This window comes from Tiliqua scincoides, chromosome 1, assembly GCF_035046505.1.
Source record: "Tiliqua scincoides isolate rTilSci1 chromosome 1, rTilSci1.hap2, whole genome shotgun sequence".
In the NCBI taxonomy this organism is placed as follows: domain Eukaryota; kingdom Metazoa; phylum Chordata; class Lepidosauria; order Squamata; family Scincidae; genus Tiliqua; species Tiliqua scincoides.
Window position 1 is genome coordinate 99,644,701 of NC_089821.1, and position 20,369 is coordinate 99,665,069.

General features: G+C 40.6%; 1 protein-coding gene across 3 annotated transcripts in view; it reads right to left on the reverse strand.

Moving 5' to 3' along the window:
• Window positions 1–20,369, reverse strand: part of RBMS1 (RNA binding motif single stranded interacting protein 1) — a 163,453-nt gene that overhangs the window by 62,540 nt on the left and 80,544 nt on the right. For all 3 annotated transcript variants that reach the window (XM_066612075.1, XM_066612073.1, XM_066612074.1), the window contains exon 2: window positions 15,552–15,730. In XM_066612075.1, coding sequence (XP_066468172.1) covers window positions 15,552–15,730 — 179 coding nt within the window. The remainder of the gene's footprint in view (window positions 1–15,551; window positions 15,731–20,369) is intronic.

Here is a 20,369-nt window from a genome sequence, read left to right on the forward strand (position 1 = left end):
ATTTCAGGGAGATGGTTTTTAGAAAATGAACACTATGACTTGTTCTTGCAATTATACCCATGTATCTAAATTTCACCTCTTCTTTGTATACTCCATTTTGTACAATGTCTATGCACAGCTTATAAATATTTCATGTTCTATATTACTTTCGATAAAAAGGGTAAGGGAAGGTTTGACGTAAGCATATCCTTTTAATGGGTGCAATACAATACAGCATATGTAATGCTTTCTGTAACACATCTCTTGCTGTTTTCAAGTCTACACTGCTTTAAGGTAACATCAGTCAAGCTATTTTACTTGAAATTAGATCCTTGAATAAGCATTGCTTTGTAATGTGTTTATCACACTCAAGAAATGCAAGTCAAACCAGTTTAGCTTGTCTTAAAAATTTATGAATGGGAAGTTTCTGCACAAGATTCACATCCTTGCTCTGTTCCTTCCACACTGAAGTAGCTCAGAGCAGGCCAAGAATCATGAACATAGATCTCTATACCTGATACCAAAATAATCCAGCAGAAGGTTTGTGTCCACCTTGGGGTACACTGGATGTCTGTTTATTGTTATTTGACATGTTTGTACCCCAATCTTCCTCTAGGGAAGCAGGTATCAAACTCTGGTCCAGGGATCAGATCCAGCACCTGCAAAACACCATCCCTGTCATGTCCAGAGCTTACCGTTCCGCATGGTGCCATAATATCATCCGTCCCAATTTTGTCAGGGAGTTGTTCCGGCCAGTTGCTTCTGCGTTCCATCATTCCAGCAAGCTCTTCACCTGGATTTCTGGGCAGAAGTGGCTGGCCAAAGCAATTTCCTGACAAAATGGGGAAGGAAGACATGATGGTGCTGCATGGAATTGTAAGTTCCGGTCACGACGGGAAAGGCTTTCCCCTTGCACTGCAGTTCCACGGTTTCAAGACAGCTGCTCTAGGGAAACATATTAATTTTAACCTTGACAACAACCCTATGAGGTAGATTAGGCTGACTTGGAGCAATTTATTCAAGGCCACCTAGTGAACTTGATCACTCAGATGAAATGTGAATCTAAACTTCAAACCAAAAATTCTAAACACTCCTCTACACATGATTTGAAAGGCAAAATATTGCAAAGGTCAGAGAAGGAATTCAAGCAACTGTAAACTGATTCAACATACTTTTTCACTATCACCGATGTTCATATATGCTTCTATACTGCCTTTCCCTGACATGATCCAAGTGGTTCATTATTTTAAAGACACAAAACAAATACCAGTAAAAACAACAATCACCAATATTAAAAACAAAGCAATACAAAATTGCCAAAAGCTGATATAGTGTAGTAGCTAAGAGGTGAGCTGTCCATCAGGACTCTCCTGCTTTGAATCTTGTTTTATGAGGTGGTCTTAGACAAGCCATTCCTCAGCTCTGCAGCTGCAATATGGAGTAATAATACTTATTAACTTTATAGAATTGATGGAAGGACATCAAGATAGTACATGTAAAGCACTTTGAACACTCAGAAAGTACCATATAAATGAGAGCCAGAATGGTGTAGTGGTTTGGGAGTTGGACTTAGACCTGGAAGATCCAGGTTCAAATCCCTGCTCATCTATGAGGTTTTCTGAGTGACGTCAGGCCAGTCACTACCTCTCCGCCGCACCTATTCACGAGGTTGTTGTGAGGATAAAAGGAGGGGAGGTACTATGTATACTACCCTGAGCTCCTTATAAGCACTGTTTCTCAAACTGTGGGCCGGGACCCACTGGGTGGGTCGTGAACCCATGTCAGGTGGGTCCCCATTCATTTAGATATTTTATTTTTAATATGTGAGACTTGATGCTACCATGGCATGTGACTGTATTTGGGGAAATGTTACAGACCTGTACTTTTAAACAAGCTACTATGTATATTCTTTTAACAATGATAGTAAATGGAACTTACTCCTGGGTAAGTGTGGGAAGGGCTGCAGCCTAGGATTGTTAAAAATTTTCCTGTTTGATGATGTCACTTCCAGTCATAACATCACGTCTGGTGGGTCCTGACAGATTCTTATTCTAAAAAGTAGGTCCTGGTGATAAGACTACAGCATAAAATGCCCTATGTTGGAGATTATGTTGTAAAGCAACATTTTGCTCAACAGGAATGGCATGTTCTGCAGAACTGTAGGCAGAGTCCATTTCTATATTATCTGCCTATGGAAAGATAGCTACATTGTCACTTATAGCCCTTTATTTTTTTAATAAAGCCTTTACTATTATGAAGGTAGATTAGATACAAAGAAATGACCACAATACAAGACTTTTGCTCCCAATATGTTTTCCGGTTTTCCAATTCTCTCTCTCTCTCTCTCTCTCTCTCTCTCTCACACACACACACACACACACACACACACACACACACACACACACACACACACACACAATATCTGCAGTACTCTAATACACTTACTGAAAACTTCAGAATTGCACTTAAATTTGATGAAGAAATCTCCAAAAGACATAATATAATAATAATATACAGTATTTATATACCGCCTTTCTTGGTCTTTATTCAAGACTTTATTCAAGGCGGTTTACACAGGCAGGCTTATTAAATCCACGCAGGGATTTTTACAAATTGAAAGAAGGTTCTCTCTTTCAAGAACCACCACATTCAAGATGTTACGCTCCGATCTGGACATTCTCCATTCCAGTCACAAATTCCAGCTCTAAGTATTTCAGTCTCATACTTCTAACCAGATATACCCTATCTTCAAAATTCAAAATAATCCTGTGATTTCCTGGTGATACAATCCATTGAATTCCATTTTAAAACATAGTAAGTAAACTAATAGTTGTGGTCTCCTTAGGTTTCACTACTGGGATGTTCCAGAAGTCTGGAAAAATGGCAGGAGGCATGGAGGTAGCATGGGATGCAAAAGGAAGTCTGGACAAAGAGCTCAAATTGCTTTCTAAACTTGACCCCTAGTACTGAATCAGGATGAGGGAAGAGAGTCATTATTTTGTTAGCATACTCAATTTCTTGGGTTTTTTTTTTTTTTTTTTTTTTTTTTTTTGAAGCACTGGTTTAAGCAGTAATATTGGCAGCTGCTCATTGGAAATAACATAGAAGAATAAGAAAGGGGGAATAAGTACAAGCAAAGGAAAAAGTTCATGCTCATTTTCAAATTCTTATATTTTTATATGGGGGGGAAAAACTGTCCAACAAATGCTTACAGGACTAGGTGGTAAGAAGCAGGTTGCTTAGAATTACTGTCCCCATATTGCAAATTGGATCAGGGATAACTTTGCTTTAGCTGGCAAAATTATCCCAATATTTCATATGTGTGCATGCAAAGGGACTTCTAACAAGCCAGCAATGTTTATATCCACACATTGCATTGAGGCAAGATAATGGCTTATGATGCAAAGATAATTCAACCTTGCTTCAACCACATGCATGCAGACATGTGCTCTTACCACTAAGAGAGATTTTTAAAGATCTGAAATACTGCTGGAGTCCAGGACGGTTTACACATTATTCCTGCCTGTCAGTCTCTGTTTGTGAACTGATAGGTAACTTTCTGTGAATCATTACTCACCACTGAACTCAAATTCAGGTGGAAATGGGGAAAATAGTTTCCAAACAGACTTGACCCACATAACCTGCCATTCTGAAAAGCTGTCTCTCAATATTTCATGAAAAGGGAAAGTGATACAAAAAGTAGCAAAATGTAAGGAAGGATGAAGAGAAATCTAATGCAAAGAGAGAGGGTGGGGGCTCTTCAGCGGGGACTTTCATATAACTGATAGCCAGAGGCAACTGGATATAAACCAAGAAGAATTCAGTTATAAAGCAGAATTCAGACATGTGTAAACTTGTGTGAAAGAGGACTGAATGAACCACTGTACCAATATGAACTTTATTTGAATACAGACATGCCTCCGTATCTGCAGAGGTTCCATGCTGGAATCCCGCAGTTACATGAAACTGCGGATACAGGTAAACGCCTTCCTTCCACCTGAGGGTCCAGAGGGTCCTCTGAGCCCAGCAGAGGCAGTGGACATTTGCTCAGATGGAGCCTTTCAGTGAGAAAAACCTGATTTCTCTGTGACGTTTTAATGCATTATAAGGCATTACGAGGCCCGGGAGGCAGCCTTTACTGTACTCAGAGGATGGACCTTGCAGGCGGGCCTGCCAGCCTGATCTACGTATAAGTGAATATGGATATGGCCGCCGCCCCCCCCCCCGTATTCTTCTTCTTACAATGTTCTCAAATGCTACATTTAAATGTTACTTATGCTAACCTTTCAGGGATAAGGAAATTGTAACTACATGCTTCACACTTGCATAGCTGTCTTGGGTCGCCTTCAGGGAGAAAAGTGGGATATAAATCAAATGAATGAATGAATGAATACATACATACATACATACATACATACATACATACATATAAAATAAGAGTTTAAAAATTTTCTGTGGAGAACTTCTGCTGAATTGAATTTGTATGAAAGTCATATACAAAATTTTTCCTATAGAAAGGGAATGAGAAGCTTGCAATAGAGGAGCGTTGTCTATACAAAGTTTACTATGGAGAAATAAAGCTGCACAGTAATTCTGGCATAGGAAATAAGGGATGTACGAATGAGAGGAAAGGGAAAATGCTTTAGAAGTCAGGAAATGTTTGTTTCCTCTTGTTTATGGAGATCAGGTATCAGCTTTTATATTTCAAATTCAGCTAGTGATGTGAGAACCCTCGCATTCTCTTAACTTTGAATCACCATTTTTTGGTCACAGTCAAACTTAGTTGTTTCAATATATAAGGCGTATGTTTTGGTACATTAAGAAGAACAGGAAAGAAAGAATTATCTCTTGGACATTTGGGATAAACACTTCAAAGAACATTTCCTAATCATGTCTAGAAGATCTGTTTCAAGTTTACAGAAGGGAATCCATTGATTTTTGTTGTAGGAAAAAATATGCCAATGTAAAGTTTCCAACGAACAGAAGGCAAAACACATCAAAGCATACTTTAGTTATTTGAAGAATACTGCACTATATTCTTTGAAATCACAGAACACAGTGTATGGATATGAATGACACTAATACTCTGGTCATTGAGTTGGGTCCAATAAACAGAAAGTTGAAGGGGAAAAAATCACTAACACTGTTCTACAAAATGATTAAAGAGTTCACAGAGGACAATAAAAAGGTAGGTTCTATAAAAGTTCACATTATTGTTATCTTTGGATTTTGACTTTTCTCACACAATGCTCTAGTGCGGTATACAGAAGATCCCTTCTGAAGAAACTCATTGAAGTGTATTATGCTATCATTTCCTAGGCAACTATCAGACCAGAAGGGAAAGTTGTCGGCATTCACTACTTATTGCAACAGAAAAAAAAGACAATGCCAAATCCCAAAGCTTACTTTGAAAATTAAGACCAGCTCAATATAATGAGGGCTTCCAACATCTGAGCAGGACTTTATAACATGATTATTCTGGCACAATCCTGCAAGCAAATATCCCTGCTAACTGGGCAAAGAGGCACCTTTTAAAGTAGTGCCTTCTTATATTTAGCAGGGGGAGAGCAACTGTCTCTCTTTACCCAGCACAGTGTCTTTTGCTATGTAAACTGCTTCATAAACTACTTTTTGTTTGAGAAGTGGTATATAAGTATTCTTAATCATCATCATCTACAAGGCCTTTGCTCTAGTAAGGGAATGGACTTCATTCTGGAACAGTTTCAGGGCTTGAGAAATAACACAGCCAGTTCTAACAGACCATCCGGGAGAAAAGTAGAAAACTACGAAGTCCTATGAAAATCCAATCTTACGATATGGCCAAAGTGGATTGAACTAGGCTGCAAAGAGGAAGATTGCTGGAGGAAGCTGTTCAAACAGTCACAAAGCAGGCTATGGGTTCGGAAGTGTTCTGTAGTGACTGCAAAAACTAATCCCTATGCAGACATGCTTATGCTATGGTCTCTTTAAAACTGTGGCTCGAGTATTTCTGTTACAAGAAACCCATCAACAAAAATAAATAAAATAGGCTAAATTCCTAGCCTCCTGATGCACTGCTTCATCAGTTTATTTTGTAACAGGATTGGGATTGTACCAGAGGAGCCTCTTGGATTTACATGTTGTAGAGGTTTTGAAGCTTGGGTGCATGAGGCCAATGTAAACTGATCATGCTACAAGTGTTAACTTGGGGAAGGAATTACAGAATAATGAAAATAACTGATTTGTGACGCTGGTAGGGAGACAGCAAGGATTTTTGTAACATTAACAGTACAGCTGCAAGAGAAATTAGCAACAAGTACATATGCTGTACAAATTTATGTTAATTCAAAAGTAGCACAGACTACATTGTAATTTGTACTTAAGGTTAAGATGCTGGAAGTGATTAGGAATGGAAATATGAAACTATTCTCCTCCTGCAAATCTGGTACTAGAACACTGATATCCTTTTGATTTCACTGCGAAAACTGCATAGTAGTTTTTTGATATCACCTGTAATCTGTACACCTTACTGATTTGAGACCGGCCAACAGGTAAGGTGCTGTGAATGGGATGGCTTTGGATTTTTTATGAATGGCTGGTGTCAAGAAAGTGCATTTGAGGGTGTTCTGGTGATACAAGGCTATACCACCACAATGGAGAGGGGAAAAACCAACAGTCTGTGGCAAGAGAATGCCAAATACTACAGGTTCTTGAGACTCCCAAGAACCTATAGTATTGGAACTGAAGGCCCAATCCTATCCAACTTTCCAGCACTGAATGATGCAGCTGCAATGCAGCCCCAAGGCAAAGGAAACAAATGTTTTCTTATTTTGAGGAGGCCTTTTGACTGCTGCCTCACCACAGGATGCAGCACCTGCCCTTATACCATGGCTGTATCAGCACTGGAATGTTTGATAGAACGCTGGGCCCTTACTCTCAGTTAAGTGTGTAAAGGACTGAAACCTTAATAATTTTTGAAAATGTTAAGAGTAAGGCAACACAACCTAAATAACTACATTCAGACAGAAAGATCAGAAAACTTAACGCAAAATATATTCTGAGAAGGCAAAAAGCCTGAAAGCTAATTTAAAAGGACAACGGTTGATGTTCCTAGTTATAAGGGATTATGGTCATGCTAAAACACCCAAGAAAGCAACCAAATACTGTAAACAATCAGGATGCTTTGAAACACAATATGGGTCACAATTCCCAGGAAAAAGCAAGATTTGAGAAGAAATGATTTATTTTCAATTTTTCCACAAACAAAAAGAGGTTGTATTATTAGAATTCCCAAACACTTTATAAACTCTTCTGGAAGATATAAACAAGTCACCATGAATGGATAGTCTAGCCATTAAAATACAACAAAAATGACAAAGTAGGCTCCTCCTATTCCTGGGGCAGTGGCACCATCAAGGCACAGCTGGCCTGGGGAGGCACTTGAACAGCCTCAGAAACGCAGAGAGTCTGTCTCACTCACCAACCACTATGTACAACCATCTTGATATTATTGAGAGAAGGGATATCTTGTCCTCCCTCCCTCAAGGTAAGTTCTTCAGTACTCCCTTACAACCTTTATACTCTTTGGTGTCTTGGCTTTCCCTCCAGATGCCATCCTCTGATGACAGCTGTGGTCAACTTCCTGACATTCTCTCCTGGAACCTACTGTCCCTTACAGCTAAGTAATTTGCACAGAACTGAAACTACATCAGCAGTTAACTCCCTCAGAGGCTGCTGGGAAAACTGCCTTGCCATAATATATAATAGCTGAAGCAAAGACATACATACTTAAAGGAGGAACCCAGTTAGGAAATGGCACCTCCAAGCTGGAAAGAGAGCAAAGTACTTTCAGTTGAGCAAACAGGAAGAGACCTATCCTATCCTGAATAGCACTGACCAGTATAAAATTACTCAGTCTCTAAGACTTCAAAGTATCCCCCCTTCAGTAGTAACTGCAGAACTGAGTAAGATAACATTTAGATACGTTAATCAAGATCAAAACAGGATCCATGCAAAGTGGAAAAAAATTTAAACCACGCAGGAATTCACTTCTTGGGTTATTTAATCTCAATTTTTTTCTGTTCTTGGATGTAGAAAAACCCTTCAATAGGCTGAAGAGGGAACCATTTTTACAATTATTATTAAACTGAATACATATAACATATATGTCATATAAGACCTAGATGCACAATCCTGAGGTGCCCATGGGCTGGTGCAATTCTCAGGAGGGTTCCTCAGGAGGAAACTGGACCAGTGCTCAGAGGTGCGCCAGCCTGTGGATGCTGACACAAGCCTCTGCACTGGCTTCCTTGTCTTGGCTTGCATTGGCCCAGCTGGACCAATGCAAGCTTCTGAGGTGAGCAGGGAGGAGGTAGGGGGAGGGCAGGTGGTGAGCGGCCCCGGGGGCAGTTGGGGGGAGCAGGAGATGGGGCTGGGATCCCAACCCCTCCTTCCTGGGGAGTTTCAAGCGGTAAGAAGCCACTCTGCTCTCCTCGGACTTGCGCCACCTCAGGAGGTGGTGCCTGAGAAGACCCATTAGGGCAAAGGCGCCTTACCCGGAGGTAAGGGGAAAAGTTTCCCCTTGCCTCTGGCTAACCCGCCTTGGGCAGCGCAAGCCTCTTCGCTTGCCAGTTCCAGCACAGGGTAGGATTGCACCCTTAGATATATAAGATGTGCAACTGGAATGTTTAAAATTTAAGAACACTGGAACCCATTACAAAAATTCTTCCGCTAAAGTATGTAATAATAGCCATGCTTCTGCACTTGCTAAGTTTAAGGGACGCCAAAACAGGACAGTCTCCTTTCCACACTTTTGTTTAGTATTTCTGCATGACAACAAGTAAAAGAAAATTTTTTAATTGGCATATACATTACTGTGGAATAGTAAGCGCATTAGGTGTTCTTGCACCATCATAACAACACTTTAACAAAAATGTAACTCACCCTACAATCTAATGCAAACCAAACCCTCAGTCATGTCTTGAAGTGATAGTCTCCTCATGGGGCCAAGCACAGCTAAGTGCTTTTAATTTTGTTACACAACTTGTTCTTTGTGTCAGTCAACCGGAAATTAGTGACATCAAATGCAGCTGTCACTACATTAAATATAAATTTTCTAAATGGCTATACACTAAATGTAGATTTAATATATCAGGTTTTTAAACTCATATATTAAAATAGAGACATACTCTCAAATGAGCAAAACAGAGACATGCTCGCAAATGTGCAATAAATATACTACTGCTTCATTCAGCAAGCACTTCACTTTTCAGAAAGTTTGCATCAAATATTCTCAAATGGATCAACAGCCCAATCTGACACTCCAGATACAGCAGTATATCTCCATATATGCAGGCACAACAGTGGTTCTGCCAGAACAGAAATCTGCCGGCTAACCGACATGCCACAGGCATCAGTACACCATATACTGATGTTTGTGTGGGTGAGGACAGATGGGAGGGCTGCTCCAGTAGAAGCTCTGTATCAAAGACTGGCCCATGGAATGCTCCATCTGATAGGCCTACAGCCTCCCAGCCAGGTGTGACTCTTGCAGTGCTGTTAAATACAGGAGAAGCTGCCTGTCTCCTTCTGTAGCTGGGTGGTTAGATAGCAGCTTTGTTGAATAGCTGATGTGGGTTCTAGAGCCACCGCCCCCTTTCCTTTTGTACTTTATCATGGGTGTTTCTGGCCAGTCATGCAAAAGGTGAGCATCCGGCTGTAAAGGCAAGTCCTTTGGCTAGGCTCAAACCCATCTTGTAACCCATCTTGCACAGCCTATAACTTTGTGCAGTGAGCTACCAGAACATTGCTTTGCCCAAGTGCCATTGAGTCTCCCTTTGTGACTTGCTCTAGCCCCAGCCCTGGCACAAGCATTCCTTCCAGCTGGTGGATGTCCCACATGGACTCAAACCCTTGCAGTGCAGGGGCTCCTCTGTTTCAAAAGGCTGCCCTTTTCCAAGGGAGTTCTACCCTTTTACCCTTGCTTTGCTCAATCAGTTATTCCTGATGTGTGTGTTTCTATGAGTGAGATAAAGGGCTCGAACCCTAGGTACTGGGATTCCTGGGTGTTCTCTGCTTCTTTCCCTTTTGCTTCTTTACAGGCTGTACCCGTAAAGTACAGAAGTTCCTTTATGGGCTGATACACGTTCTGGAATCCTTGAATCATGTGTGTGTTCCTTGGAGCATCTCTCCATGGTTTCCAGAGAGGCCTGTTGCTATGTTGCTCCATTCTTATGTTGCTGGCATGTGTGTGAGCGTGGTGGTGGGGGGGGGGGGGGGAGGAATCCATCAGTAGTGGCCACTCATTAGCTCCTCAACCCACCCCTGTGCTCAATTCACCCTGGAGGCACTTTTCTGGGGCTAGGTCGATGCAGCAATTGGCTCCTTGGACATTAGGCTAATAATGGACATTATTGGACTAATGTCCAAGGCCAATAATGACATTAGGCCAATAATGCCCCAATAATTAGGCCAATAATGCCCCATGACAATGAAACACTGATGTCAAGTTGTTGCTCTATGGATGACAGGCTATGTTAGGGTTTCCGTGTTACTGGGAAAGGCTGCACCAGCATGAAAGTCTGGAAAGGTTTAGGATACATCAGTCACTGCACTGGTGCCGGTGGGCCATTGGTGCAGCTCTCAAATAGGATTGGGTCATTAGCAATTAAGGGAATGCAACATCAACAAAATTGCTATATCCAGGCTTCAAATTTCTCACTCAAAATATGTGAAGAAAGTTGTGTGGACCACTGTATAGTAAAGTGGTTTATAGACAGTAGTACCTACTTATTAAACAAGGGCCTCTAGCAAAAAAGTTCAAGAACTCTGCTTATTCAGAGACATCAGGCTGCAACTGTTTTGCAACAGCACTGTGGAAACATGGTGTTTATTGGTGAGAGAATTCCTGAGAATCTCTACTTTATTATTTAAAAGTTGCTAGTCCAAATTGCATAGAGCACAGCAGTGCATTTATAAGGACTGATATTACGACTGATAATATCGACTTATATTATTACGACTGATATTACGACTGATATTATGTCCAAATTGCATAGAGCATAGCAGTGCATTTATAAGGACTGATATTACTTGTAAATTATTGCAGGCTTCTAGTAACCTGAAATATCACCCACAGAATAAACTGCTTGCTGAATCTCTGCATGATTTGCTGTTACAGTCAGACTGTCAGTGACAAGTAATTTTTGCTGCTTCTCTACATTGTTGAGCTTGAATGATTTGATAACTCCAAATCACAGCAGGATTACCCACCATCAAAGTAGCCTGTCCTTTATACTCCTGCATGAGTCTCTGGGACAGGAATGACTTAATCTGGAGACATGCTCAAATCATAGACTCTTGCAGGAAACAGGGGAGGATCTTAAATGGCAGGAACAACAGCAGCTTTTATGAGAAACTGGGGTCCCAATCCTATCTAAATTTCCAATGCTGATGGAACCACAATGCAACCCCATGGTAAGGAAACAAATAATCCCTTACGTGAGGAAGTCTCCATAGGATGCAGTGCATGCCCTGTTGGCACAGCTGCATCAATGCTGGAAAGTTGGATAGGATTGGTCCCTAAGGTTGCCAGGTCCTTAGGGTCATTAGGATATATCCCATTAAACTCAAAGGAGATTTCTGATACGCACAGAATTGTGCTGTAAGTCTTAGTAGTTGCTTTCATCTCAGAATTAGATCCATGCATGGAAAGAGGTAGGTAGACAAATGGTGAAGCCTAAAGGTCATAAATGTAGCTACTCATGCAGAAGTGAAGACAGTGAGACAATGTGTTGTACTACACAAGATTCTAGGAAACTGCAGAATAAGCTTTTTTATTATTCTCAAAGCAAATTTGACTGCAACAACTGAATGTTTTGAATGCAGGCAATTTACTACAACTCTCTTTAGGACTTTGCTAGAACTAGTTGTCTACAAAAATGTTTTCAGTTTCCCTGATGTTCCCTGATTATTGTTTTCAAACATATTTCTTTAACACCAGTAGGTCTGAAAACCTGAAATTTTGCAAAACATTTCTTTTAAGTTCATTTAAAACTAGGTCAGCCTTTACAACACCATAATCCATCCAGCCTGGAAGAACAGAGCTATCTGCAGTTGTAATTACACCACTAATTTTATTACCTTAAACCAGCTGCTTTTCTAATTATAATCCAGTTAAATGCCTACGTGATACCCAAGACAGTAGTATTATAATGAAGAGAAGAACTTAAGCAGAGTTAGTTCTTAATAAAAATCAGGCTTTGAACAACACACATGCATAACAAACCTGTATGTTTGAAGCAAGATATGAGCCTGGATCAGACCACCACACTTGTTCCCACACTATTTTTCAGACTATTGCCTAACAGTATTCCATAATCCAGTGACCCCTTCAGCCAGCGATGACGAGTTCTATTACACATTATATGAATTTGAAAGAATTCCACACAAGGCTATTGTTTCTGACAACAGCCCCATGTTCTTAAAATGTACAGTTCTGCCCTATGGAACTCAAGTAAGGAAGGGCTGTGTGGGAACTGTTGCTACTGGGAAAGACAATCAAAATAAAGCACCAGATGTAAGAATTCTTGGCTTTCGACAAAAATATAACATGTTCCCCAGGTTTCAGATTCTAAAAAGATTTATACCAGCATTCTACCCTGTCATCTTTTATTTCATTGCAATCCTCTCATTCCAAAAACCATGAAGAGTTTGCATTTTCAAATAAAGCATTTGTATGAAAATATGTGAACTAAAAGAACCAATTCAACACAATCCGAAAATCATTTTCTGGTTTTTCAGCATTTGTCTCTGTAAGTACAGGAGGATGAACTGGCTTTCATAATGTAAGACTAGACTGGTACACTTAGCAGCCAATCCTATTCAACTTTCTAGCACTGGTGCAGCCACAATGTAGCCCCAATGTAAGGGAACAAATGTTCCCTTACCTTGAGGAAGGCTTTGTGACTGCCTCCCCACTACAGGATGAAGTGTACACCCCATTGGCATGGCTGCACTGGCACTGGAAAACTGGATAGGATTGGGCCCTTAGTTTCAAAATAGGCCTATTTCAAAGACTTTCAAAAAGGCTATTGAAATCAGAGTTTTCTTCTTGTTGAAGTGAGAATTACACTAATGCCATCTGAAAACATCTGCTCTCCCAGGTGAGACTTTGACATATACCACACAGAAGTCTGTTCCAATCTTGGAGGAATAGTACAAGTGGTATATAGGTTAAGAACAGACGAAGAGAGGTAGAGAATGGAAGATGTCCAAACAGAGAACATACTGACAACAAGCAACGCTCTCCACACCAAAAGTATTTTTTCACATTAATCAATAAAAAAGCACCCAAAGCAGTTTAAAAAAAATCTAAATTATAATGCTACTGCTATAAATTAGATGGTAAAATTGCAACATTTCTGCAACTAGATAAGCTCTCTCTCAAGTAACTTCCCATAACTTAAAAAAATGTAAAAAATATGTTCAAGTTTATCACTACTAGAACCTCCACACAAAAGCAAAGCTAAACACAGTGAATGATGCAATGGAGAGTGAAAAGAAATTGATATAGAAAGATTTCACACAAATGCAGCAGTTTTCCTTGTAAAATCAAGTAGGCTATTTTAAATTGTATTTGATTATCAGTTTTACTTCTATTCCAATTATGATTTCTATAGAACAGTGTTCTTCAGCCTTGGTGTCGAGACCCCAATGAGGTCACAAATTCTCAGTTGTGGGGTTGCGGCAACTTATGGGAATGAAAAAGTCTGAATCCCACAGGCTAGAGCATGACTAAGTAAAGTGGAAGGTATTTGCGGTACCTGTTCAGGTACCAGGAGATTGCGTCCCAGTCCTGTCTAGTTCTTAGCAATTGTGCTAAAACAGCTTTCACTACTGCCAGGCTTTAAGGTAACTCTTTCTGCTCTCTCTAATAAGAATATTTGGTTACAGTGAACGATGCTGGGAGACTGTTATGGGAGCGGAGAGTGGATGGAACAGCATCCTGGGAGAGGTTGGATTGACGATGGGTGTCCACTCTCCTACTTACTTTATTATTATTATATATAGTGAGATCATAGCATGAAAATGTTGAAGACCACTGTTATAGAATACAGGCAAGCCCCCGTATCTGCGGGGGTTCAGTTCCAGAATCCCCTGCAGTTAAATGAAACTATGGATACAGGCGAAAGCCCACCCACCACCAGAGCTCTGCTCCCCTTGTCTCCAGAGGGTTTTCTGAGCCCACAGAAGCCGCACATGTCCATCCATGGCCTCTGCCAGGCTCAGACTGATTCCTGGAGTAAAAAACACATGACTTCTGTTTTTTTGAAAATCTGGAAGACGTGTTTTTGACTCCAAGAGTCAGTCTAAGTCCAGCAGAGGCCATGGATGGACGTGACGCCTCTGGTGGACTCAGAACACCCTCCAGAGGCAAGGGGAGCTCTGCTTCCCTCACCTGCAGAGGGGGCGCGTGTGGGTGGGCCCCGCAGACCCGATCTGTGGATATGTGACACCACGGATATGGGGATCCCCCTGTACTCTCTCTCATTTAGTGTGGCACAAAGAACTAGAATTGCGAGTAAACCACAGTAGTACTGTGTGAAACTTGACTTTGCACAAACATTTGAACCAATTGCTATGCATACCCTTTAATGCCCAGCACCTTAAAACTATTCATCTTGTTATTGCCCATTCCTGAAGAGAGTGTTTCTTTTCTTTGGCAGTTAGTTTCATAGCAGCAAGATAACAGAACTGACACCAGAGAGATTTATCAGTTTATTGTGACATGAGCTTTCAGATGCCATAAAATGCCAGTCAGTCTCCATGATGCCGCCAGACATCATGCTTTCCAGATATCATCAAAAATGATTCACTTGCAGGCCTTCAGGCACATTTTGCCTGAAGTGATCCAAGCCTCATGTAACTATTTGGAGATCTTCCCGAGTTCCTCAGAACAGTTCTACATTTGTTCTACACATTTGCCAGTGATAAAGTTACGGGAATGGATAACAAAGAACCACAACTGGAAGCAAAACAGCATTCACATTTTTTTGAAAATACTTGTGCAAAACTTGCACAGGAATTCCACTTGGTACTATTAACAGAAAAGTTTTGGAGCATTATAGGAAGCATGAAAACTGCAAAATGTTGCACTAGATCTTAGGCCCTCAGAAGAATATCATTTGATCTAGCTTTACTCTGCTTGAGCAAAACAGTCGCACGATGAAAAGGCTCACCTAACCAACTCAATGCTTTCACAAATGCATTGTCTCTTACTAAATGAGCAACAGAATTGGCCACAATTTGAACAGTTTTTACCAAATTAGTTTGCACCATATTCATATGCATCCTTTCTAAATACAACTAACATACATGTAACAGTTTCTCACAGATGACTAGTTCATCTGATCCATCAATTCTCTGCAATTCATGAGTAGGCTCAGCATTCTAATGAACCACTTGCCTTAGCATTTTTTTTTTTAAAGGAATTTGGTCACTTTTTGCATGCAATGGAGAAACTGTTTACTAAAATATTTAAAACAGAAACATAAAAACATATTTTTGATTTCATTTTGAAAATGTATACTTACGGTTGGCATAGTTTTACCAAGTCCTGGTCAGTGGTGTTAGGAGGCAGTCCTCTGATATAAAGGTTTGTTTTACTTAACTGATCCCATCCTGAGTTGCTGCTGCTGCTGCTGCTGTTGTTATTGCTGCTGGTTATGCTGGGGCTAGGAGGAGCCATTGGATGGGCAGGCACAATGGGCTGCTGCAAAGCAAAAGACAAAATCATCAGAAGGAAGAATAAGAACAGTCATTTTTTAGAGCATACAATACAAACTTTACTGCATCTTGACATTCTAAAGACACAGAACTTTGGTGTCATGACTCCTATGTTCCAAATATACATGCTCCCACAGTACTTTAACATATACTGCTCCCGCTCCCTCCTTGGCAACAGGAGCATTTTTGCCCCTCTCTGCCATTGCACAAAGCAAGGGACAATCTGCATCCAATCAGATGCTTTGAGTGAGGGGCAGTGCTTTGTGGCCATTTCTGTGGCCCACCTTTGTCCTTCCGAAATATGCCTCATAGCCTTGCAAAGCAGTAAAAATAGACAACAAGGATTTTGAGTTGTAAATATATCACTCATTGGGTTATACCCATTTCAAAAAATGACATAGAGCAGTGGTTCCCAAATTCTGTGCCACAGTGCCTTTGGGCACTCTGGTACACTTGCAGGGCACCACACAATGTCTCCAGTCACCCCTCCTACCTGTTCTCCCAGGCGCTGCTATCTTGGATCTCATTAAATCTCATGAGATCTAAGATGGTGGCACTCAAATCTCACAAGATTTGGGTACCACTATCTTGGATCTTGTGAGATTGGGGCACTATCAACTTGGATCTCACAAGATCTGGGCACTGCTGTCTTGGATCTTTCAAGATTTTGCGAGATCCAAGATTGCAGACCTGGTTGAGCTGGGAAAGAGAGGCTGTGGTGCGCTGGGACCCCAGTAAGTTGGGAACCACTGGTATATAGCATCAAGTAGGTTTTTTCTAAATTCGTTATTAGTAAGACCACGTCAGCTGAAAGGAATAATTTACTCTTTGAAAGGGTAAGTAGCAATGAAATATTAAAGACTTTTATGACTAATGGAAGCTCAGTAACCATCATAAGCAATAATAAACTTAATATAAGGAGCTAACAACTTTATGGTTCTATTACTGTACTATGTGAGGACCTCAAACACATCCTATAATTATAAACTCAAAGGATGTGCTTGAGGTCCTCACATGGTACAGTAAGAGAACCATAAAGTTGGTAGCTCCTTCTATAAAGTTGGGTTCCTCCTACATGACTCCTTCCATATATTATCTATGTAAGTGAAGGGAAGCTAAAAGAAGTGAGAAGAACATGCACTTGTTATGATGAGGATCTCTGTGGCTGTTTAACAAGGCTAACAACATAATACGATGAGAAGCAGCTTCGCTTCCAGTATGAGTTGCAGATAATCTACAGTTGTGTTCCATGGAAAGACACCACACAAAACAGAAGGGCCTGCCTCTATTATCCTGGAAATATATCCATTCCTTAGTACTCTTACTGTGGTGGCAAGAAGGGTGGGGGGTGAAAACACTTCCAGACAGAGGCAACACACTTGCTTGATGACCTAGTTAGGTTTTTCAACCTCTTTCTGCCCGGCAGTGACAAACCAGTATAACATGCTGAATGGCTCACCCCTGTTTGAAGTATATAGGCATATAACTGCATTTGCTAACATTCATCCCTTGTTACTCCACCTTCTCTCTCCCTTACTCTATTGCAGTGTCATCCCTCCACATCAAAATGTAAACTCCCTGAGGCAAGATTTGTCATGTTTGCTTTGCTGTTCTGTGAAGTACAGCAAGTTCTCACTTAAAGTCGTTTTATTCAGAGTTGTTTCGTTATAAACTCGATGAGGGGAAAAGAACTGATTCCTGGCAATGACCACTGTCTGTATAGAGTTTGCACATTCTCCCCACGTCTCAGTGGGTTTTCTGTGACCTGGAAAGCTCATATTTATTTCAATGTTTAATATTACAAGTGTTTGGGTCTTTATTTAGACATTTGGTGACATTTCCGTGCTCAGAAATATGCTATAGGAACCTAACTCTTGTTTACATATATTAATTAGTCTATGGTAAAATTGGTTTTGTTATAAATCATTTTGCTTAAGCTTGCAGCTTCCAAGAACCTATTGACAACTTTAAAGTCAGTACTTGAAGCTGGTACAACACATTGTCTTATTGACAGAAACCAAAGTGCTGGTGACTGAATTTGTTTCACCCATACTACTTTGGATGTGTTTTTTTGTTTTTTTTTAAACATCTACGGGCCCAATCCTAGCCAATTTTCCAGTGTTGGTGCAGATGCTCCAGTGGGGTGCGCGCTACATCCTGTGGTGGAGGGGAAGCCACTGGGAACTTCTCAAGGTATGGAAACATGTGTTCCCTTACCACGGAACTACACTGTGGCTACACCAGAGCTGGAAAGTTGGATAGGATTGGGCCCTACATTAGTTCCTTCTAAGTCGACACTGGGTCTATTTTATTTTACCTAAATGAACATTATAAAATTCAATTAGTAATGTTTATAAGAAAACTACATGCCTCTTATGTCTTTTTTCTACTAAGAATAAATAATACAACAGGAAAAGCTTGAAGATATGCCTTGTTGGCATCCTTCAATATCAGAAGACTATGGTATCGCGCTCTGAATGGTGGTTGTGGAACAGAGTGTCCTCTCCAGTGCGCAAAGCCTGGGTAAAGTAGATATGGAGGATAGACTGTTACCCATGCAGCAAATCCCCCCTTTCCACGTCGCTGAAATGGTCCAATGGAAAGGCAGAAGCCAATACGGTTGGTTCCAGCAGTGTCGCAGGAGTCGCCAGAACATGACTGTATTCAGCCATGAACTGCTTCAGGGACTCCGGCTCCAGATTTTGCCTCGAGGTTGATTCCTGAAGCCTTTTCCATAACTGGATGTAGCCACAAGGCAGTGGAGGTTTGGGATCAGAGCTTTCCTCCTCTCAGGTGAGCTGCCTTCCCAGGCTGATGAGTCCCAACTACCCGGTGGCTGTTTAGTTGCCTCTTACGACAAGTACGGCCAGACTAAGGGCCTATTCTTATCCCCCACAGATGCCTGATCTTGTCTGATCTTGGAAGCTAAGCAGGGTCAGGCCTGGTTAGTACTTGGATGGGAGACCGCTTGGGAATACTGAGTGCTGTAGGCTTATACCACAGTCTTTAGAGACTGAAGGTTGCCAACCATTGAAGATATAATCACTCCATAAACCAACATTAGCAGGTGACAATGAAAATCCAAATGTGAGGACTAATTCAGACTGCTTCATTTATTTCCAATTTGTGTGCACTAACACATAAATCCAGGGTTTAGATGTGAGTAGGAACAGATCCAGAATGTTTATAAACTTTTAAACAAATATATAAAAAGCAGAAAATAAAAAACTTGCTATTGACATGTTGAGCAGGAAAAAAAGTAAAATGAATACATAAATCAACAAAGATTATGTCCAGTTTTGAGACAAATATACAGCAGGGTATTGAACTATAAACAGTTTTTCGGGCTGGGTGCCGTGGTCTAGCTTTTTTACCTAATGAGCCTAAACCAATCCAGAAGGGGGGAGGGACTAACTATCACCACTCTAAAATACAGCTAAATAAACTAAAATACAGCAGGGTGATAGAAAAGGAACATCAGTGAATTGCATATGAAGGCATAAGCACAAACACATACGTTAAGAAAAAGTATTTTTTCCAAAAAGACCACAAGGCGAAGGAGGGCTCAAGAACAGATGGGTTAATATATGCTGTCAATCTAGAAACTGGTTCTTGTTTTTTTAAATGTTCATCCTTTTCACTGAAATATTTATTATGGAGAATTTGATGCACAATAATAAAATGAACTCAATTGCTATTTGTGTATGATGTAGTTCTCTCAGTTTTAGATGCACACAAGGAATTCAATTTTTAAGTGATATATACGAGGTGTGTCCAGAAAGTAATGAGAATGTTATTTTAAAAATTATTTTATTGAAAAATTTTACAACTGAACATTGTCTCATTCAAAGTATGCACCGTGTCAGTGTACACAACATTCCCAGTGATTTTTCCATTCTTCATAGCATCCCTGGGAGTCTTCAAGCGGGATGGCATTCAGAGCCTGTGTAGTGGCTCTTTGGACGTTATCCATACTATCAAAATGGTGTTCTTTCAAACCATTCTTCATCTTTGGGAATATGAAAAAGTCACAAAGACCCAAGTTGGGGCTGTAGGGTGGATGGGGAAGCACCATGATGTGTTTTTCAGCCAAAAACTCTTGACAGCCAAAGCACTGTGACCTGGTGCATTGTTGTGATGAAGGATTCAAGTTGAGTCGATTTCAGGACGAACATGAAAAACTCTTTGTCTCAAGCAACCAAGAACTTGTGCAGATGATAGTGCAACTTCTCCATAAGCTTTCCTCACCATTTCCAAAGTTTCTGAGCACTTTTACCCAATTCCACACAACATTTTATCATGTACCACTGTTCCAAATTCGCTTGCATTTTTCTTAATACAAGGCACTTGTACAGGGTGTCACAAAAAAGAATGTCTCGACTCTGACAGGGCTGGAACGCAACAGATCGGTTTTCTAACATATACCGAGCACCCCACCCCAAGTACCCTTGGCCAACTTCTCCCATCACAGAGCCCTTCTCAAGCATAGGAACTTCATTCTCATTACTTTCTGGACGCACCTCATATGTTCATCAAGATAAAGATTTTTGCCTATACTGTATTACCTGCTGTCTTAAGACAAAACAAAAACCTACTTTCTCTCACTATGAATAAATTTTAAATCC